General features: G+C 35.9%; 1 protein-coding gene across 1 annotated transcript in view; it reads left to right on the top strand.

Moving 5' to 3' along the window:
* The window catches only part of LRP1B (LDL receptor related protein 1B), a 1,301,643-nt gene that overhangs the window by 684,461 nt on the left and 595,517 nt on the right, over positions 1-21,665 (top strand). Inside the window, exon 20 of the mRNA XM_040971988.1 lies at positions 11,112-11,294. Within this exon, the coding sequence (XP_040827922.1) occupies positions 11,112-11,294 (183 nt within the window). The remainder of the gene's footprint in view (positions 1-11,111; positions 11,295-21,665) is intronic.

Below are 21,665 nucleotides of genomic sequence, written 5' to 3'. Positions count from 1 at the left end.
TTGCTTTGTTTTGCTTTGCTTTGCTTTGTTTTCCAGGACAAAATAGCCCCCTTAAAGGTCATTTTATCTTTAATTTTACAAGTGACTTTTATGCCAAGAGCAAAGAAAACTCAAGCATTTTGAATCAATTAGTGACAAAAAGCTTGCTTTGAAAATCTATAGTACTTGGGCAATGTGCTTGTCAGAATTAGAAATAATAGGATAAATGTAATTTTTAAAAATTGAAATATTAGAAAATGGCTGATGAAAATAGAATGAAGCCACTTATCTACAACTTTATTCCATGAAAAATTGATAATGGCTTCACATTACTTCCTGGATACACTTAGCTTTTATGTTCAATTCTATTTATTGATATCAAACTGAGTAATATCTCGTGCTTTTAAACAGGTATAGTTAATAAAAGCACAATTGATTCTTTTGCTCTTTTAACCAGACGACACAAATATCAAGAGAAGATATTTAGATTTTCGATGTTTGATGCTATTCGCCTTTTGCAAATTGTAGTGAATAGTTATTGTAATAGTAGGACTCCAGACACTCAATAAGCTAGCAAATAAAATACAGACAAGAATATGGAAAACTTACAAAATAATGAATTTATCTCTCAGTAAGTGAACAATGTCCATGCATTTGTGAGAATAGGCATTTTGCCAGAGTATCTCCTGCTCTTATGAAACTAGTTGGCATTTAGCCTCTGCAGAGCCTCTTGACTGTCAGCATTTCTTTCCTCATTCTTCTGAACTTCCAACTGAATCTGTAATTAGATGTTATATTTCTGTACTATAATGACAAGCTCATTCACCATTTATTAGGGAATTTATTGGCTTCCCAAAGGAATTTTATTGTCATTATCTGCATTCAAAATCTACAATTTAGTGCTCTAAATTGTTCCCTCAATCTATCATAACCTACTGCCAGGACAGATTAGTGGCAACAGAATATTTCAAAACAACATATTTTTGCTGTTACTGTTAGTGTGCTTCTGTGAGTCACAAACAGGAATCTAAACTGATTTGAATGGGTTAAACCCTTTTTGTAATTTGTCAAATAATAAACATTGTAGGCTTTTGCCTGTTACGCGTAACTAGTCCTTTTTCAGGGTGAAGCAATGGGACAACACATGCTGGCCTAAGTGTGTGGCTGTGTTCAAATAAATTTGCAGCTTGCTCATTACTCATTTATAATACTTTTCGCAGGTTCCACAAAATCTCAGCAATCCAATATTTCCATTTCATGTAATATCCAACTTAGATGATGTAAGCCAAAAGTAATGAGAAATAGCAAAAACTAAGGTGAAAAGATGGGATATTCATACATTTTCAATACTTATGTAACTCTCCCACAGATGTATCTCATATGTATATGCTTATGCATATTCATTCTGTCTTATATCTAAAACTGAATTAAGTAAATAAGATCCTTTCTTCCTATTGTTTTCCTTCCTAGTACTCATTTTCCTAATGCAAGCTAGGCACAATGGTAAGCCAAGGAGTGTATTTCCAATGTAAGGTTTTGGCATTTATGCTTTCGTCACTAAGTATTTAATATCTAATTTATCTGTTGACTGTTTACTTTGCATAGTGAACAAAATAGTTGATTTCCCAGTCACATTTTTATTTAGATAACACAGCAGTTCATGGTATTTATATTCTAAATGTAATAATCAAAGTGGAGCTATAGATAGCAAAACTTACATTTTTCATGTGCATCACCAATGTTTTACATCATTTCCACTTTAATAATAACCTATTTTTCAGTTCTTACATTAAATTTTTGTTTCAGCTTTTGAGCATTTGCATGCATTATTTTATTTTTTTTTAATTTTATTTTTTAAGATTTATTTTTATTATTTTTTCATTGGAAAGGCGGATATACAGAGAGGAGAGACAGAGAGGAAGATCTTCCGTCCGATGATTCACTCCCCAAGTGAGCGCAACGGGCCGATACTATGCCAATCCAAAGCCAGGAGCCTCTTCCGGGTCTCCCACAGGGTACAGGTTCCCAAAGCTTTGGGCTGTCCTCGACTGCTTTCCCAGGCCACAAGCAGGGAGCTGGAAGGGAAGCAGGGCTGCCGGGATTAGAACAGGTGCCCATATGGGATCCCGGGCGTGCTAGGCGAGGACCTTTAACCACTTGCGCCACGGTGCCGGGCCCATGCATGCATTATTTTAAAGATTGATTTTTTTCAAAGGACAGAGAGAGAGAGAATGAGAGAAAGAGTTCTTCCATCTTCTGGTTCTATCCCCAAATGAAACCGGAAAGCAGGAACTCCATGTGGGTGTCTTGTATGTGTGACAAGACCCCAAGCACTTTGAACCATCATCTGCTGTATTCGCAGTCATGTTAATAGGAAGCTGCAGTTAAAGCCAAGAAACTGAGACTCTAAGCAAGGGTCCAGTATGCACTGAAGACTGTACCTCAGATCGCCATCATCACTCCTGTCCCACTGCCATGTGCTGTTTCTACTAAAATAATTTGTCATTTGATATCTGCATACTTATTTTTTTTACATTCTGATCTAATGTGTAATTTAAACCTAAATTTTTGAAACTTGGTTTCTTTTTCCCCTAAGTTGTGATGAAATACAATGCACTAACTATCATTTTATCAGGATAAACACTATTGGGAGTTACATATGTAGCAAAAAAAAAAAAATGAGTCTTTTTGGAATAGAGGCAAAGTGTAAAAATTAATGTCCCAGAAGTGTGGGGTGTGTGAGAGAAAAGGGACAAAAAACTGTTGTACCGAGAGATCTCGGAAATCTCAGTGACCAACTGTGAGACATCAAGATCCAGGAGGGGAGTGGGTTGACATTGTAGCATAAGAGGTTAGGCTGCCATTTGTAATGCTAAACTCCCATGTGGATTTTAGTTCAAGTCCTGGTTGCTCTACTTCTGATCCAGCTCCCTGCTGATGTACCTTGGGAAGTAGCTGTGTGTATTCCAAGGGCTTGGGCCTTTGCAACCTACCCAGGAGACCCATAAAAACTCCTGGTTTCCAATCAGCCTAGTTTCAGCTGAGAATCTTGTTGATAACTGTGCCAAAATTGAGTGAAAAAGAAAGCTGAAACAGGTGCCATAGGTGAAAAATCATTGTTACTTGGCTTTCCATTCAAAGGTATGGAATAAGGAAATCTGGTACAAGGCAGTTATACAAAATGCAGAAAAGTAGTGTGCATGCAATGTGTAGCATCTTCTAACTTAAAACTCCTTCTCAATGCCAGCTAAGGCAAAGTTCCATTGAAACAACATCAAAAGACAAAGTTTCCGTTCTTCCCCTAATGGTCTCAAATTTAAGTATTCCCTTTTATTTATGGTACCATTATTATCTAGTTTACCGTGGAATCATATCATTTTTTTTAGATCTCAAAATAAATACTCTTGTTGAAAAAAACAAATATTTTCTAACTAAAAGGTACATCATATATGCAGTTTTTATAATCTTGAAATTTTTGCTATTTTTAATGTATGCGGAAAATGTTCTATTTCACCACAGTTGTGTTTTCTAACTGCAGATATTTAGCCACCTTGAATTCATTTAAATATTTGGATAGATTCTACAGTCAGTTTCCACATTTCCTTCAGGGATCTGTATTTATTTATTTATTAGATTTCCTAAATTGTATTCTTGGTTTAAATAGCTTCAGGGCAAAAATACAATAAAAATGCATGAGTTAAAAATACAACCTTCATCAGCAACATGAAGACACGACTGTGAAACAGTCTGAGCCTGTACTCATAAACATTGTCCTCTTTTTAACACTCCACTGGGACAAGCTGTGTACAAGGATAGATTGTGTGCCAAGTCCCAGAGCTTAGGAAAGTAGGGCTCAGGGGACCAAGAAAGGCACGGATCTCAGGTGGAAATGATCATCGTGGGCTCTTGAGAATGCAGATCTCAACCCAGAGAAAATCAGTACCCCTGCAGAAGCCGATTTCATCTGGCAAAAAGATCTAAATAAAGCAAAATTCATGACTTCTCTCTTTCTGTCTGCTGGCATAAGAGGACAGTATTCACCAGCACCCGTACCCACCTAAACATTGTGGATACTGTAAAATGGTTTAGATTCTTTTGAAACCTAAGATTAGGAAGTCTCATCACAAGTAGGATGGATAAGATCTGAACTACAGGGGTATGTGTGTTTAATAGTCATCTGAATTTAAGGTAAAGTCAAGGTGTTCAAGCGAGGAAAACAGTTACACATATGTAAACTCTTCTAAGTTGGAAGAATCTTTGAGATTTTCCTCCTTGCTAAATGGCTTCCTGGGTGATGTATGCAAAGTTCATACCTGATCAAATGAGAAAATAGATGAAATCATTGTGTAATTCCCAATTTTGTTGGGCTATATTTAAGCCAGTTTGAGCTAGCATGCAGGGACTTTCAGGGTGTGAGCTATGGCACCTCTCTTGTTTTCCTTTCCTTCAATCTTGTGCTCAAACACACCACACAAAAGTTTACCCATACTGCTGGCTTTGCTCTGAAAATTGTTTATCCTTTATCTTTCCTACTCTGTCTGACTCCTCATCATGCCTCAGAATTCTCTTCTAACTTGCTGTCACAGGAAAAGACTTCATAGGAGGTAACCAAATCCAGGATGGTTTCTTCTCCATGTGTTCACAGGGCATGTTCCTCTACACGTTGCACTTACAGATTGGTTGCTGCAGGTTACCTACTTACTATAAGTCCACCATTCCATAACCATTATGAAGATAGAAACTGTCCCTTCCACTCTTTATCTGAACTCAAGCAAAAAGCATATCATATGGCTTCCTTGCTTTCACTCAAGCCACATTATTTCCCATAAAGCAGCTGCAAGTGTTGATTGAATTGCCATTGTAACTCTTTTGCTTGCTAACTACAGTAGATGAATACCTATTGAGCTTATTTCCTTGGAGTATTTGATAAATTCGCTCAAGATCCAGTCCCTGCTTTTCTGTCAGTCTCTTTCTGTTCACATGTACAATTCTGTTCACATCCTTCTTTCTTTTCCTTCTTTTCCTCTCTTCTATCTCCCACTATTTTCCTTGACTGTAAATATTGAAATTATGTCCTGTTATTGAATCCTTGAATTTACTATTCCATCTGCCTTAAACACTCTCTGCCCTGACTTTTCCTAGCTACCTCTGTCATTTTGGTGTTATGTCATATGTGACATATGTAATCACCCTTTTCAGGATGTGTTCTATATCTAAGTCAATAATTGTGATAGCCATCATAGACTTTCACAGAATTTTTCCAGTAATTTCCTTCTCCAGGTACATTGGAAAGGTCCACATCCAATGTGGCTAGGCTTGGATAACTAAATGGGATATGAAACAATCTATCTTTTGAGCCTTATATGAGATCACTGACACCCTGATTTTCTTTTGTGCCTGAAAACCTTTAACACTTTAGATGTTCATTTTTCCTTCAGTGAGGATCCTTAAATGACTAGGATGGTGACAACCCACCAACATGCTCACAGAGGATATGTAACATAATCTGAAACCAAACCATCTTCATGTTAAGAAAAGAGATTGTACACTTCTCTAATCTATTAGTTGTTGCCAACTTATCTAATCCATAACTTGACCTATTATCAATCTATTATCATCATGATATTATTTATGGACTAACTGAATTGATCTTTTGTATAATTATTTATTAGATTCATACATGTATCCTTCTTCCCTCATGTAAGCTCTATAAAAGAATAGTAAATTCTGTTTCTAATTCCTTGCTGTGTCCTAATGCTGCAAAATTAACGAACACATTGCAATAAATTTATATTGCAAGATCAAGTAAAAAAATCATTAAACCCAGTACTAAAGATGAAGTGGATTCTGTGGATCTCTACTGCGAACTGGATATGTAATCATGGTTACAATTATTTGAGTTTTCTGAATCCATGAGTCTTTCTTACTTCCTTGCTGGCAGCTTATTGAATAATCATGCACCAGTTGAAATTGATCTTTTTATAAAAGACCAAACTTTATTGGAGTCTTAATAGAATAAAGTAAGTATTAAATTTCATTAGATGGCAGAATATGTGATAATATTTTTAAATGTAAAAAATCAGTTTCTAAAGGAATCATGATTATATTGTGAGATAATTATATATTTTTAATATGTATTTTTTTATTGGAAAAGCAGATCTACAGAGAAAAGGAGATACAGAAATAAATGTTTCTCATCTGCTGGCTCACACCCCAAGTGACCACAATGCCTGGAGATGAACTAATCCAAAGCCATAAGTCTTAAGCTTCCTCTTGGTGCTCCTCCATGGGTACGGGGTCCCAAGGATTTGAGGCATTGTCCTCTGCTTTCACAAGCTGTTATCAGGGAGTTAGATGGGAAGGTGGAGCAAGCAGGATACAGGTGCACCCATCTGGGATCCCTACACTTGAAAGGTGGGATTAGCCAATTGAGCCATTTCACCAAGCCCGTCAGGTAAATACATTTTCATTCTTGAAACTATGAAATGGGAAAAGCCTTGCAAGTAGTTAATGACAATGCAACCATAAAGCAGGCTGTAGGATTAATTATAAATGAGTTCTAATATAATTTCTGCTGTAATGACTACAGGCAAATTAGATAATACTTTTTGATTCTGCTTTTTTAAAACAATGCTCTCAATGAGAAGTTTCTGTTTAGTTTTAATTAAAATGAAAAGGATGCAGATAAATTACCCCTTTTCTCTGGGTTTTTCCTCCAGTTTAACAGATAGGAAGTGTAAGTGAAAATCACTGCCACGGAATTTATTAAATCTAGGCAAATTATGAAAAAAACACTCAGGGAAATGTGAAGTCTTAATCTAGAGTTTGCATTGAAAGCCAACAACAGTTTTAGCTTTTCTCTGTAAGGAAGAAAATGCACATTGACACAAACCATCCCATGTACTTTTTTTTCTTTTTGTATTCTACAATATTTGGAAATTGGAGACTCAATTATCAGAGTTTTCTTTAAAAGAAAGTGGATCATCAAACAAGCTATGGATATTCATATGTAATGTCCCATGAGGAATAAGCAGAAATTAAGAAAATTGTCTCTATAGTTAAGTTTATATTTTAAATGGTATATTAAAAACAATAAATGGTATATTAAATTTCCTTTTCTAGGTTGTAGCCCTATTTCCAAATTAACTGGTTTTTATGGCAAGTAATACAGGTTTTATCATAACAAAAAAAGCACTAAAGCAAAAAGGAAAACAAGATCCTCAAAGAAATATCACAGTATATATAAAGTATATACTAATTTGGGATAATAAATTTACCTCTCAACAAGTGGGAAAGACCAAACATACGAAACAACACAAAAGTTTTTGAAAATCTTAAGTAATGGCAACATATTTTCTCTCTCATAAGAGTATTTGCTTTGTTCTTTCAACTTGTCCTCAGTTGCACTTAAAAATTGAGATAAAATACTGAGACAAATGTGAAATTGCCATTGTGCTAGATCTAGTCTTTAAACTCAAAAATTTTGGCTGAGATTTGGGGAAAACAATGTAGATTATATTCAAAAGGGGTCACACACAACATGGTATTTTCACATAAGTACTTGGTCGCCTGGAACACACTTTATATGTGGCATTCTCATTTTAGAAATGACAAGACTGAAGAGCAGAAATTGTAAGAATTTGTTCAATGAAATACATCAGGTGACCTACAACAGATTCAGAGAAGTTATCTCGAGAATAAAAGAAGAGATTCAAAGCTTAAGTAACTAAACTGAAAGATAGCTTGGTTTTTGTTTAGATGGACTAGTTCCTTTAGCTCATGCTGCTCCAACATTACCTAAATGGCTTAAGTGCTAGTTGTGTGCGTAAATCTGAATTCAAGAGCTAAAATTCATAACACAAAAGTGGTATTTAAAAATAGCTTTAAGTTCTAAAATATTGTGAAAAAGGAAGAATAGTTTTCATTAAGTTTACAAATATTCCTGAAAGGAAATCATAAAAATGAAAAAAAGTATATAACAATAAAATTGCTACTAATATTGAGACAAGACTAAAAATAATTTTCTCAGAAATGTTTTCAGTGCAAGTATAGAAGAGCAGTCACCTTGTATCTACCCCACCCTACCAAAAGGAAAAGAAAAAAATCAACCTGCAAAAAAAATAAGCATATGCTGCATTTCCATTGTAATAGGGAGTTATTAGTATGACTCAATGTATTCCCAAGCAAGCAATTTTGGTGCCATATCTAGTTACCACCTCAAGAATTTTCCTAGTTTTCAAGGTACTTGACTAATGAGTGATTTTTTTTTTCTTATTTGAAACTTAGGAATTTTAACAGCCAATGCTATGTGTCAAGAACAGGGGAACAGACGAAGTACACGGGCTGCCAGTCTCTAGCTCTTTATTTTAGACGATGTAGAAAAAAACTCTATAGGTTGTATATCCCCTTCTGTACTAAGTATTTAGAATTACTGGTGGTGATTAGAATTGAAACATATGTTATTGTTTGAACTCAACCTCCCAAGTCATAAAATTTAGACCATGCAATGTGTCTGTTGACTTGTTTTATTTTGTATTTTGTGTTTTAAGAAGTTAAACAGTAGGAAAGAAAAGCAAAGTTCATCACTGTATGGAATCTGGCCTATTTCTGCAACTTCATTTAGAGTTTGTTGGGTGTTGGAGTTCATTGGTTTTTCTACATAAACAATGATAATAGATTTTTCAAATTACATAGTATGTTGAAAGACTTCACAATGTAAGTTTAGGAAACCTGACCAAATACTGTAACTCCCGTAGATAACCCATACTGTCTTAGGGAATACTCTGCAGGTGCTCATCTGACTGTGCTGGGAAATTGCTGTATCATATTCCATGTACTTCTCCAGCTTTTGCACAGATTCCGTCGTCATTACTGACTGCAGATCTGCATGCCAAGTATTTTGTTTAATCATGGCAATATATCCAAAGTGACTAAGTTTTGGCTCTCTACGCAAGTAAACCATGAAAGTCTGTTTTTAGACAGAGCTCCAAAGCAAACAGCCAACGCTTTCTCTATATCGGGGGTTTTATTGTGTATCCTCTTAGCAGGGTTTATGTTTGAAATATAGTCCTGTACATTTTCTGTGAATTGAAATTTCAGCTTTGCATAGCAGCAGAACTTTTTTTACCCTGATGTCAGCAAGGACACATGTGTTTGGCTATGATTACAGCGTTACAGTTCTCTAAAATACTTGGGGATTGATGTCAAATCCATTCTAAAAGATCTTTACACAGATTCGAAGGTTGAAAGTTCAGAACCTGAAAACCCTTAAAATAAGACACTTAATTCAGGTCTAAATACAACACATTTTGTCATTAAAATGATTTGTTGGGTCTGGCGCTGTGGCCTAGCAGCAAAAGTCCTCCCTTGCAGTCCCCGGGATCTCATAGCATGCCAGTTCATGTCCCGAAAGACCTGCTCCCTTTTCAGCTTTCTGCTTGTGTCCTGGGAATGCAGATTCAAGGATGGCCCAAGCCCTTGGAACCCTGAACCTGAGTGGGATACTCAGAAGAAGCTCCTGGCTTCGAAAAGGCTCAGCGGGCCCAGCACCGTGGCGCAAGTGGTTAAAGGTCCTCGCCTTGCACACCCGGGATCCCATATGGGCACCAGTTCTAGTCCCGGCAGCCCCGCTTCCCTTCCGGCTCCCTGCCTGTGGCCTGGGAAAGCAGCAGAGGACGGCCCAAAGCTTTGGGAACCTGCACCCGCGTGGGAGACCCGGAAGAGGCTCCTGGCTTTGGATCGGCATAGTATCAGCCCGTTGCGCTCACTTGGGGAGTGAATCATCGGACGGAAGTTCTTCCTCTCTGTCTCTCCTCTCTGTCTCTCCGCCTTTCCAATGAAAAAATAATAAAAATAAATCTTTAAAAAAAGAAAAGGCTCAGCTCCAGCCATTGAAGCCACTTTGGAATGAACCAGTGGACAGAAGATCATCTCTGTCTCTTTTCCTCTCTGTGTACCTGAATTTCCAATAAAAACTAAACAGATCTTTAAAAAAAAAAAAAAGAATCATTTATTGATACCTTTTAATTTAATCCTCATGACAATGCTTAGGCTTTGCAACTTGGAGCTGAATAATTAAGATCTCAGAAGACTGCGTAGGGGTTTCTTTGGTGTCATCATTGTGATAACTTGTTTTGGCATTAAGTGACTGTGTGTTGGTGCAGTGTATTGAGTAATGAGAAACTCACATGAGCCTCCATTAAATGTATCATGGAAATTGTTGTTATATGTAAACTACAGACTAGTTGCTAGATGTACATATGTAAAGTACACAGTGTGCAGAAAACATCAGATATGCTAAAATACGTATAAAAGTTTGGAGATCTTACATAATGTACTATCATATCATAAAAATCAATATATATTTAATAAAGTGATGATTAAAATATTACTATTTTGTAAAATACATATATCCCAACATTTATATTTCTTTTATTTATGCTTAGCTCAATAATGTATTCTATGTTTTTAGTCACTTTGGACTGCAAACTTTAGACAACAGTGTTATCTTGCCTTTGTATAAATTAGCAATTGATAAATTGTATTTGAATACAAAGTGCCTCATTATATTCTCATTTATAAACATATATTTTGATTTTAGAAATAAAAAGTGCATTTATTACATAGGATTTTCTTTTTGGCTTTTGAAATTTTTGGATGTTGTGATTCAACAATTTTGTTTGTCATAAAGTGCTTATTTTGGGAGGTTATTTATCTTTCAATAATTTAAAAGCAATTACCTAGAGGATTGTCAGAAGTCAGCCAAAGTCTTTCTATTAAGAAGATAATGCCAAGTTTTTGTTTATGTTCTTTGGAGGAAAAGCCCTTCGAACATGTTAAGATACTAATTGAAACTGCAACAGGCTAGCTGCAAATATTCTTACTTTTTCCTAACGTGTAGCACTTTCATAACATCTGGGGGACCCAGGAAATTTTATTTCTTATAATCACTGCTGTTTTTGAAATGAACTTGAAACTATCGGAGAGATATTATAGCTAGTAAGCAATAAATTCCAAACAAGTACTCTATCAACCTAACAAAACCTAAAAATGGCAAAAAAAAAAAAAAAGAGAAAAAGCTATCAAATAAAATTCTAACTTCTCTCGTGCCTTCTTCTCTCTTCACTTCAAAGAGGTCCATTCTCCTGCTCGATGCCATGGAAATGAATTTCAGTGCCTTCCTGATGGAAACTGCATTCCTGAGGTGTGGCGCTGCGATGGGGAGAAGGATTGTGAAGATGGAAGTGATGAGAAAGGCTGCAATGGTACCATTCGGTTGTGTGATCACAAAACCAAGTTCTCTTGTCGGAGCACAGGTAAGACAGACATCTGCTCCTGCTTCAATTTGGCTTTCTGTGTATATAACCATTTCAGACCTTTGCCAATCTGTTTACCAACTTTGAAAAAAAAAATATTTTTAGTTTTGTGGTATTTTGGTTTGCACGTTACAGGTAACAAGAATTGCTAACTGTTGTTGATAAGTGTTGTGGAGGTAGCACGATTTTATGAGCAGTCTCTCCATGAAAGCATGAGATAAAAAGAAATATTGAAGTTCCAGAATCAGCATTGGAGGATTGGGATTTGAAACAATAAACTGATTCTAGAATTTAGTGTCAAGGGAAGAGATAAGAATGCTAAACCAATAGATAGTGTTCTGTTTCCATAAACAGAGTTCACTCTAAAACTTAAATGAGAATTAGGCTTTCTTTTTCTTTTAGTTTCCTAGATCTAAATGTGCTATTGTTTGAAGTCCTGGCTTTTATTCAAGTGTTTTGTTTGAGAATTGTGGAATGCACTGTTTTTATGAAGATAGATAACATATCCATTTGATTTTCCCACATGTATTATATTTTCCTGCATGTACTAGGTTCGATCTAATGTAATAAACTTATTTTCCTTTACATAGCAAATAATGAGTAGAAGTTCTAAGAAAAAATGAATAAACTGAACTGTTTAGGTGTATAATTTTTGAAATGGTTGGTATAATCATTGAAATGACCTATGAAAATTTTTTGTAGATTTTAAGATATAATCTTGAGTCATTTTATATTTCTTTTTTATAACACATAAATATTAAGATTGAAGTATTTTACTTTTATTGTTTTACTGTTAATTCCAAATAATGGACAAGAATCAGGCTTATAAATAACCAAACACCATGGGAACTACAAAATATCAAAAGCATTATGCTTGTTTTCATGAGTATGCCTCTTGATTACAGTTAAAAATTGAAATAAATAGACATAAACATAAGCTACCAGTTATAAGTCAGTACTTCTGATACAAACTTCAGGCACAGGAATTATATGTAGAAAATTGTTGTTTTTTTCCAGCAATATCTTTCAAAATGGCATGATTCTCTTCAACTATTATATAAAGAAAATTAATTTTGGAGTCAATGACTAGGAAAAATGAGTTAATAATGATCACATTTGTATACAAATATATTTGCATTATTTCTAAAAATTAATATTTCAATGAGGAATAATTAATTGAAGACATTATTTACTGCATAAGCAGATTTTAGTTAATATTCTAATTATAGTACTAAATACCCGATTATTACCTTCAAATTATTGTAACTCAAAGAATTCATAATAAATATTTTCCTAAATTACTTTGTTATGAATTCTTAGTTTTGATTTAATGAATTAATACTGAAAATGACAGCTAACAGCCTTTAATATTAAATGAATTCTAAACTGGCAAAACTACGTTAAAACAACATATAAGCAGATTTGGTTACAAAAATTTTGATTACATATGATGTATATACATATTATCTTTAAAGATATATATATTATCTTTAAAGATATATATATATATACATCACATGCAATTATATATGATATAATTAATATTTATTTTTATTCAAAAAGCAGGTTTACTGAGAGAAATAGAGACAGAGAAAACAGTCTTCCATCTGTTGGTTCACTTCTCAAATGGCCATAATGGCCAGAGCTGAACTGCTCTGAAACCAAGAGCCAAGAGATTCTTCCAGGTCACCCACGCATGTCATGTCCCAATGCTTTGGGTCATCCTCCTCCAATTCCCCAGACCACAGACAGGGAGCTAGATGGGAAATGGAGCAGCTGGAACACAGACTGGTGCCCATATGTGACCCCAGTACATGGAGCCAGAGGATTAATAACTTGAGTGACCACACTGGCCCCCTGATGTATATGTTATTAAATTTTTGAAAATTTAGATTTGAATTTAAAAAATCTAAATAATTATTTCCTTATGAATGAAGAAGTTATGAAGAGCTTCACACTATTGTAACTTCTAAAAGCTGTTTTACAGCAAGGCCTGGTTTGAACTTTGTATAGATGGAACATGTGCAGAAGAAACATAAATAATAACAGGATTCAATGCAGGCAATAGAAACTTCAAGAACTTGTATTTTATATTACAGAACAGTATTTATTGATATATTGCAATGAAAAATAGATGGTAACTTTCTCTATGGGTTAATTTTTAAAATAAATTTATAATATAACCGTGATGATGGTAGCTAACTATCTTTGGAGAATTGGAGTTTGAATACATTTCTTGTGTATTTTAACATTTTAACATTGCATTATCCATTTAATATTGTCATTAACAAAACCTCAGGTGTTTATGTCAACAGTGTGTAAACCAAAACTTAAGGCATAAAATGCAATTGTGATAAGATTGATATTATATGTTAAAAGGAAAATATTAAAAATAATAATTCAAGACTGACATTAGACACAGGAAGTCCTCACTTGGGATGCCTACATCCCAACTGGAATGCCTAATTAGAGTACCACTTTCACTTACAATTCGAGGTTCCTGCTAATGTGCACCCTACTAGGTACAAAGATGATAGCCCAAGTAGTTGTTTCTTCAAAACTCATATAAAAAATCTGGAATAAATTCCAGGTTCCTGGCTGTGACCCAGCACAGCCCTCGTGGTTGAAGGTATTTGGGTGAAGTATAGGGGGAAAAAGATATTTCTTTATTTCTTTGCTTTCAAATGAGTCTAAACAGTTCAACAATAATAATAATAGCTTAACCATCTACTTTCTTTTAATTTAATCTATAGTTTAGGTACAGTAAACCAGCACACCCTAAATGAAGAGCCATGATAAGCAATTATGTATTTTTATTTCTGATAATCATTTTTAATGATTATAGGCATTAAAATGAGCCACAAATATAAGCAGCGGGTTAAACTGCTTACATTTGTTATCACTTCATCATTTTTATAATTCTGTTTTAGAAATTAAATGAGTTTTAAGCATTCAACATGTTGAGTAACAGTTCCTCTTTAGTTGTAAAGATATTCAAAATTTTACCCTGATTATTTAGAATGTTCAGAGTAATTAGTTTACATTTGGTGGTTGGAATTATTTTTATTTTGTATAAAATGTGCTGTTAATGTTCAAATTTATTCCTATTCAATTTTGCACTCATAAAGAGGAGAATGTATAGTAACTACTTTGCAACACAACCATTATTATTCAACATCTTCTAATCTGAAAGGATCTAATTTTTACCAAGGACTGTATTTTACCACACATAGTTTCTCATACCCTACACCAGCAACTAGAAATTAAGTTATAACTGGAGAATGAGTTGAAGAAATTTCAAATCTAACTCAAAGCAGAAAAAAATTGAAAACACATGAACGGTAGTTTTCTAATTGGAAAAAAATGTTATACTGTCACCAGACAGCAAGTAATGTTTTATTCTCAGGATCTTTACTTTCTCCAAGAAAGCGTTCAGGAGCACATTGGAGAATAGCAAATAGCTATACTTAAAGACTTCCGTTGTTCCCTCTGAGCAAAAATGATCTTGTCATCCTCTTTTAACCATCTGCTAGCATCCTTTTGAAGTCTGCTTTATTTACCCATGTTTCCTCTTCAGAGGAGCATCACAGAATTCTAGCCAAGTCACCTGCAGTGAGGATCAAGGCAATGAGAGTCCTTATGGCACATTAGAGTGCTGTCTTGGCATATCTGTCCAATATATTACTTTTTGTATGAACTAAATATCTTTCTCTTGACTGAACTACTAAGACTGAACTAGCACAATTTCCTGGAACATCAGCCCTTCTTACAGTCATTTTAATATCAGCTTATGATATTTGAAAGGGGGACTCTCTACAAATGTCAGCCACTTTCCTTTCACATGGTTGCATATGTATGTAAGATTAACATAGTGTATTTGGAGCCTGCTCAGACATGTTTTGTCTCAGTCATTTCAGTGGTTGTAGGGCACCAATATGGACCCTAGGTTCAGCTTTTTGGAGAGAGGATTTTGCCTTCCTAATCTCTTAAAGTTTGGCTACTGTGTATCCTGTCATTCTAATTCCGTTCTATATGTAGCTGCTTTCTTCAGTAAAATTATTCAGCATTGCAATTAAGGAATGTTGCCCTTTACACGTGATCTGTAGAGTGAGTCTAGAATTAACGTGAATACTTCTTCAATCATTGTGCCTACAGCTTCTACAGCCTTTAGACATTCTGACCATTCTGCTATAAAGCATTCGATTTTTAAAAGCCAATAGAGAAGGGGCCAAATTTGTTAATTTGAAAGGCACATAGAAGAAACGACAAAGGAAGTGAAATAAGGAGAGAAGGAGAAACAGACAAAAATAGATGGAGATAGAGGCAGACGGAGACACAGAGAGAGAGAGAGAGAACCTGGAGCTATAGGTTCTCACGGGGTGATGCTTGTTTGGGAGCACAGTCACCAAGACCTGTGCTGGTACTCCCACATAGGATTCAGCATTACAAATGATCATTTAGCTTGCTGTATCACAACACTGATTCCTGGCCCCAATCTTGAGTTAAAGCATCTAGGATTTGTCCCTCTTTTTCTGCCATATACCAAGTGAACAGTCTTTGCCTGGAGGGGAGACCTGGCGTAGGGACAGTTTCTAATCTGTGTTTACTGTCCTGCAATGACCTCAGTTTCCCAGTTCATTCTAGGTATCCTCCACTTTGTCTTTCAAGGATCTCATGTAAGAGTTTTGCTGTGGATCCAGACTCAATGGAATCCTGCTATTCCTAGAAATGACTTGAGTTGTCTTTTAGTTTTGTGTGGCGGAGTAGAGGTTAATTCCCTTCTTGTAGTTACTTGTTAAGGCCCATTTTATCAAAGTAATTGCATACACAAAGTACTTTACCTCTTGGGATGAAATTTGTGCTTCTCAAAGAAACTGTAAAGGTCCATTCTCCCAGGAAAGCTAAAACTTTATGGCTTTCTTATTGGAGTCCTCTTGAGTAGTATTACAGATAAGCAGGCCATTTACATATTGTAATTTTTTTCTTGCTCTACATGTAGTTGTCTCAGTCCTTTACCCAAGGCATCTTAAAAAAAAAAAAAAGAGCACCTTAGAGTGCTTGATGTACAACTGTATAAATAGATTAGACAGATTGTCAGGATCAATGCATTAAAAAGCAAAGCAATAGTGATACTACAGATGTGGTACTTACTACACAGCATTTCACAAGAGTCGGAAGGGGACTGATTTCCGTCATGTCATAGATCTGGATTACAGCACTTAGCTTGCTTAATGGGTCTTTCCCCTAGACATGTTTTTGACATTTTGGCATCGCAGGGAAATTATAAAAGAACATCAAGTCCTCCATTGTATAACACTGAAGGAAGTCAGCTGTACAGGAATTGATTCCCCATGTGCTAGCAAATGGCACAGGAGTGAAAGGGAACGGGTCCAGAATGGCCAAATAGGTCAGAGTATGCAGTTCCCATATCTATTAAAAATGTAGCTGCACTGACTGGCATATCTAGAGTCACCTGGCATATCTAGTTTCCTCAGAAGAAATGGCCAAGTGCTGTACTGGGAGCCAGTGGAATGTTGAAGTCCGTTCAATCTTCAGTTGTCGTGACCAGCTTGGTATAGATGGCTTTATGTTCCCATTAGGTCTCTGCAGTCTCACCTTGAGTGGCCTGATAGTCAACATATAGTTCAAGGTCCAAGGAGTTTCCATCTTCCCAGAGGTGAGGAGAGGCCTTTTTCCAATAGCACTGAAACTTATAATGATAAAGTGTGCAATCAAAGGATATTAGCTTTGATCTGAGTCACCCACATCTGCCCCTATTGAACTTAACATGGTGTTATTATTCCTGAGGTGTCAGGGAAGCTGTGGCCACTGCAAGGGGTCTGTCCTCATACTTCTTCCACTGACTTCTATTGTTATTTTTAGTCCTATGTCCATCTTTAAAGATTCCAAATGGTGTGCTTGCCACTTGATTTAATGGATCCTGAAGCCCATTAAGAAGCTTTTGCATTTTCCTCCTCGTGTGAGGCCTAGGCTGGCTAATGAAGTGAGTGCTTAATAGTACCTATCGAGACTGTGACTCAGTCTAAAACTTATAGCCTAGAAATTATTTATAGCCTAGAATTTAGGCTAAAAATCATCCCCACTTTAGTAGATTCCTCAAAAAATACTCTAAGCCATTGCATAATCACTTAAACATTTTTCTTGTATAAGGACAGATTAATTTGCAACACAATGGTCCCAAATAGAGACCATTATGCTCTGGTAAGTAAGCCAATGCCAATAATAGAAATTTCATATGATCTCTCTGATGCAAGGAAAGCTTCATGTAAAATACAAAACAAATAGATACATAGCAAAATGTGTATATACATACTTTTACCAAGAGGTACTGTGGCTAGCATGCAAAGAAGTGAAGGTGCATTGCAATATGTATCTCTACTTGTAAATAAAAGAAATACTCCCAATGAAAGTGTTAAGTATAACTTGAAAATAGGATGCTGGTCTCACTCTCATTGCCTATATATTGTCATGATATACTTAACTAGCAGAATAAACTTTGTGATTATTACTTAAGGACTATACAAGTGAAATAATTGGAGAAGAACATTGGGGACAAAGAGGGAGTGTGGAAGGGAAAACTCCTGAGTCTATGGAACATATCATAAAAAATTAAAAAAAAATAAGAACAGCAGCAACAAAATAAGACAGGTTAGACACAGAGAAAGGCACATGGACTGTAATTCTGTCTCATATCTATCCAGATCCTCTGTCAAAAGGATAAGGTAGTGCAAGGCACTGGTTCTGTACTGTCCTCAAGTTGAGGCTTGCGTTATCCCAACTCAGGGATCTTCATGTAGTGGATGGATAAGACTCTCCTTAGAGGAACAGGAGGAGATGATGTAATGTTATTGGTTAGAGGAGTTCTGTTTTATCTGGATGAACCCTGAGGAAGGAGGAAGTCTGTGGATGAAGGAGAAAACAGATGTGCAGTTGAATTTCTTGGGGCAGCACTCAGTAATGTCAGTAGTGAGCATCTAAGACAACAATGTCTGGTTCAGAGTGCGGAATTTGATATGAGCCAGAGACACTTGACATTATTTGCTCAGGTAAGTGTCCCGAAAAGTGGCCATGAAGACCTAAACATATGGTACTTTCCCCATTTTCCTCCACTGTTACAAAGCAGATCTAATAGGAGGATGATATTATAGGTAATGGACCTGTGTAGTGCCCTTGTTTGGTCTACCAGCTAGTATTCAGGCCACCTAGTATCATAAAAAGTGATGTACCATTCACTTTGGATTAAGTTCTGTTTGTTCCAGCTATCTAAGATATGCCCTGATGCGGGTGTGTTTGAAGTTACCATTCCCCATTTTTTCGTTAGATCTGTCACTTGTCACTGAGATTATTTTCAGTTTGATGAAGTGATGATAGTTGTATTGCATCTGTTGCCATATGTTGCCACATGTTCCTCTGTGTTGAAGAATCCAAGACCCAAAAGCAATTTGCTCAGCTAGTTGCTGTTAAAAAAAAATGCAAAGGGAAGTATGCTACTTCCTTGTAAAGCCTGGATACATGCTAGGTAAAGGTATTGGAAAAGTGATGCTACATGTTACCCTGGGGCACAACATAGAAAATGTGCTAACAAACATAGGGCAAGAGGATGATAGCAGAAGTACCATGTTTAGTGGAAAATTATGAACAGAAACAATATAGAGATTTGACTGGGTGAAATAAGCCTGCAATATCTGTCAAAAAACTAAGGGTCAGATCAAGGAGGTAACAGAGAAAGAAGAAGAAAATGCTGCTGTCCCGATAAGGGTGATTTACCCTTTAGGAGTTGTAAGTGGAAAGAAAGAGAAGTTCCTGCAGAGTACAGGAATGCTTCCAAAGATTTTACAAGTTATCCAAAAGGAAAGCAGAGGAGGAGTTTCCTCAGGCCCCGTTTTGGAAGTGAGGGGAAAATGTCGTGTCTGAGATCATCAATAGGGTTTAGAGGCAATTTGTTATCTCTAAAAAAGTTGGCAGGCAGGGAGTGAGCGTCCCTAGAGCTGGTTGCAGGTAGCGAGAAGAACAATGTAAAAGCTAGCAGAAGAATTCCTGGAAGTCAGAAATTGTTGAACTGAAGGAGATGAAGAGAGAGAGATGAGAGATGAGATGTGTGTGTGTGTGTGTCAGAGAGAGAGAGAGTGGGTTTTGCCAGTTGGCTTTCTATGTGGCATTGGTTTGTGTCTATCAGTCTTGAGGACTGCCGTTAGACAGCATCTAGCACTGCCTAATATGTGTGTTAAACGAAGAATCTAGGAGAACCGTGGTGCCTTGATGGGTACAAGACTATGGCTCTTGAAGAAGTCTTCACTGACCCTAGACAGGTCAGACATCCAAGTATACATCATTAGTGTTTTTCTGTTACCTACGGCATCCCAGATTGGTGCCTTCACTCAGTTACTGCTTCCCACACTGAGATATTTGCAACTGAAGTAAAAAAAAAATAAATAAAATATAGTTTTGATTAACAGAGGGATGGACTCACTTGAGGAAGAACTGAGTGGCATGCTCTATTTGATCTGGCACTGACACTACCAGCTGTCTGCTCCTGGCTGGCTCACCAAGCATGATAGCACCAAATAGTAGACTGTCTCCTCACTTGAGCTTGCGTGGTACCCATGGCCTTTCCTTCACATCAAGAAATAATTTGAGAGTAAGAAAGTAGAAAATAGGGAGCAGCATGTATTTTGTTGATTAAGCAAAACAAACATATATGCTCCACAAAAATAATCATAAAAATAAGTAAATAAAAAAAAAATCAATGGGAAGCCTACTTGCAGGGATTTGGTCCTGTCAGTTTAACAGAAAGGAAGGCACTTAGCAGTACAGAGGATGATATTCATGGTTTTCTGGGAAGTCAGTGTGGCTGTCTCAGAATCTAGATACTGTCCCTTTCTAATTGTTATATGATTACTTGTTTTCTGTGGCAATTGTTGGGTATGTCATTTAGTACACCATTGAATAACAAGTATATAAACTGTAGATCAATCTAGTCAGTATTGTCCACATAAACTTGTACATATGCACAAAAATATTTAATAGAACACTCGGTTTAAATAGCAAAAATGTTAGATTCTAATGAATAGGAATATCACTTTATTAACTTATTAAACATAGGAAAAGGTGGAAAAATAAAATATGGCAATTTCCAAAAACATGACTTCTCTGCACCAGAGTGGAACATTGACAGTAAAGAAACATACATTGAATTGCCACTCCTAGTCTCGATTTCTCTCTTAGAATTTACTGTTGATCTTATATGGTCTTTGAATTTTGATAAATACATAATGGCATGCATTCACCATGCAAAATTCCTTGCCGTAAGAAGTCCTCTGCACTGTTTATTCTTCCCTCTCTATTAACTCTGAAAAGCATGATTCCTTTGCAGTATTCATAGATTTTCCTTTTGTAGAATGTCATATGCTGGAGAGATAGATACAGTTTGTTGCTTTTATGCTTTTTTATTTCCCTCATTTAATAAGATGTACTTAAGTTACCATTTCTTGTATTGGTAGCTTATTTCTAGTAGCTTTCAATAATATTTTGTGGCATGAATGCACTGCTATTGGCCCACCAAAGGGCATTTAGGTAATTTCTAACTCCTGCCAATTATGAATACAGCCATTATCAGCAACCCTGTTTTATCTTTTGTTAGGATATTAATTTTCAATTGATTTTGCTAAATGCCATTTACCTGACTGCTGAAATTTATTTGCTAGGTAGAATGATAAAAGCTTATTTAGTTTTGTTAAAAATTGTCAAATTTTCTTCCAAGGTGGCTGCGTTATATGCTGTTTCTACCAGCAATAAATGAAAATCCCTGTGATTCTGCATGTTTTTAATTTGAAGGAGTTACAGAAAGAATACCTTTCACAATGTTTAAACAACGGAAACTGTTATAATCCAATCACATGCACAGTTCATTGAATCAAAACAATATTTAAACAATTTTATGTGATATATGAACAGGAAGAAAATAGAATATATTCTCTTAAATAATAAAGCAGATTTCTTGAACTTTGTTTTTGGTCTTTATGAAGATTAAAGAGTACATAGACAGTATCATACCTTTTACTTTTTTAATGTATTGATTTTATTATATTATGATATAGTGCCGTAGGCTCTGAGATTTCCCTTCCCCCTCCATATTGATTGCCTTTCCAAAGTTTGCTGAAGAGTGATGCTGACCCATAAGTCCGTCCCTCTAGTCTCCATTGTAATCAGTGCTACATTTCAAGTCAGGTCCTAACGTAGGGTTAAGTGTTTAACATGAAGCGGTCCTCAGTACAAGGTTATATCAAAGCTAGCTAGCACACATGGGGAGATAACTTTGACAGTGGCATCATGCTGCATAATGGCCGGCTG

Source organism: Ochotona curzoniae, unplaced genomic scaffold (genome assembly GCF_017591425.1).
Source record: "Ochotona curzoniae isolate NIBS_2020 unplaced genomic scaffold, NIBS_Ocur_1.0 contig_2210, whole genome shotgun sequence".
Taxonomy (NCBI): Eukaryota; Metazoa; Chordata; class Mammalia; order Lagomorpha; family Ochotonidae; genus Ochotona; species Ochotona curzoniae.
Note: the sequence above shows the minus strand (reverse complement) of the source record. Positions and strands in the feature narration are given on the sequence as shown.